The sequence below is a fragment of the Penaeus monodon genome, chromosome 33 (assembly GCF_015228065.2).
Source record: "Penaeus monodon isolate SGIC_2016 chromosome 33, NSTDA_Pmon_1, whole genome shotgun sequence".
NCBI classification, from domain to species: domain Eukaryota; kingdom Metazoa; phylum Arthropoda; class Malacostraca; order Decapoda; family Penaeidae; genus Penaeus; species Penaeus monodon.
In genome coordinates this window covers 29,175,067-29,175,385 of record NC_051418.1, presented here as the reverse complement: position 1 = coordinate 29,175,385, position 319 = coordinate 29,175,067, and the positions used below count along the sequence as shown (strand labels likewise).

General features: G+C 33.9%; 1 protein-coding gene across 1 annotated transcript in view; it reads left to right on the top strand.

Annotated features, from left to right (window-relative positions):
- The window catches only part of LOC119594210 (nucleolin-like), a gene marked incomplete at its 5' end in the record, with an annotated part of 42,003 nt that overhangs the window by 14,662 nt on the left and 27,022 nt on the right, over positions 1 to 319 (top strand). The window contains 1 exon segment of the mRNA XM_037943281.1: positions 1 to 148. Coding sequence (XP_037799209.1) covers positions 1 to 148 — 148 coding nt within the window.

Below are 319 nucleotides of genomic sequence, written 5' to 3'. Positions count from 1 at the left end.
ATACAAGGGTTAGATCCAAACTCTGCGTTTGTTGCTACAGCAGCAGCCAAAAAATTAGGAGGGTATGGAGCTATGTCTAAACATGAAGAAAAGGGAAAGAGTCTTAGTAAATCAGGAAGCCAGGATGACGATGGAAGTAATTCTACTGGTAAGGAAAATAGTGCAAATTGCATGTATTTTGTATTGTATTATTTTTTTTTATGTTTCATTACTTTATCATTCTCATGTTTGTCTTCAGGTAGTCTCATGAAGTGAGGTAGATCATGTTTACTATATGAAATTGCATAGGCCAACCTGGATTTTTATTACATATATTTTA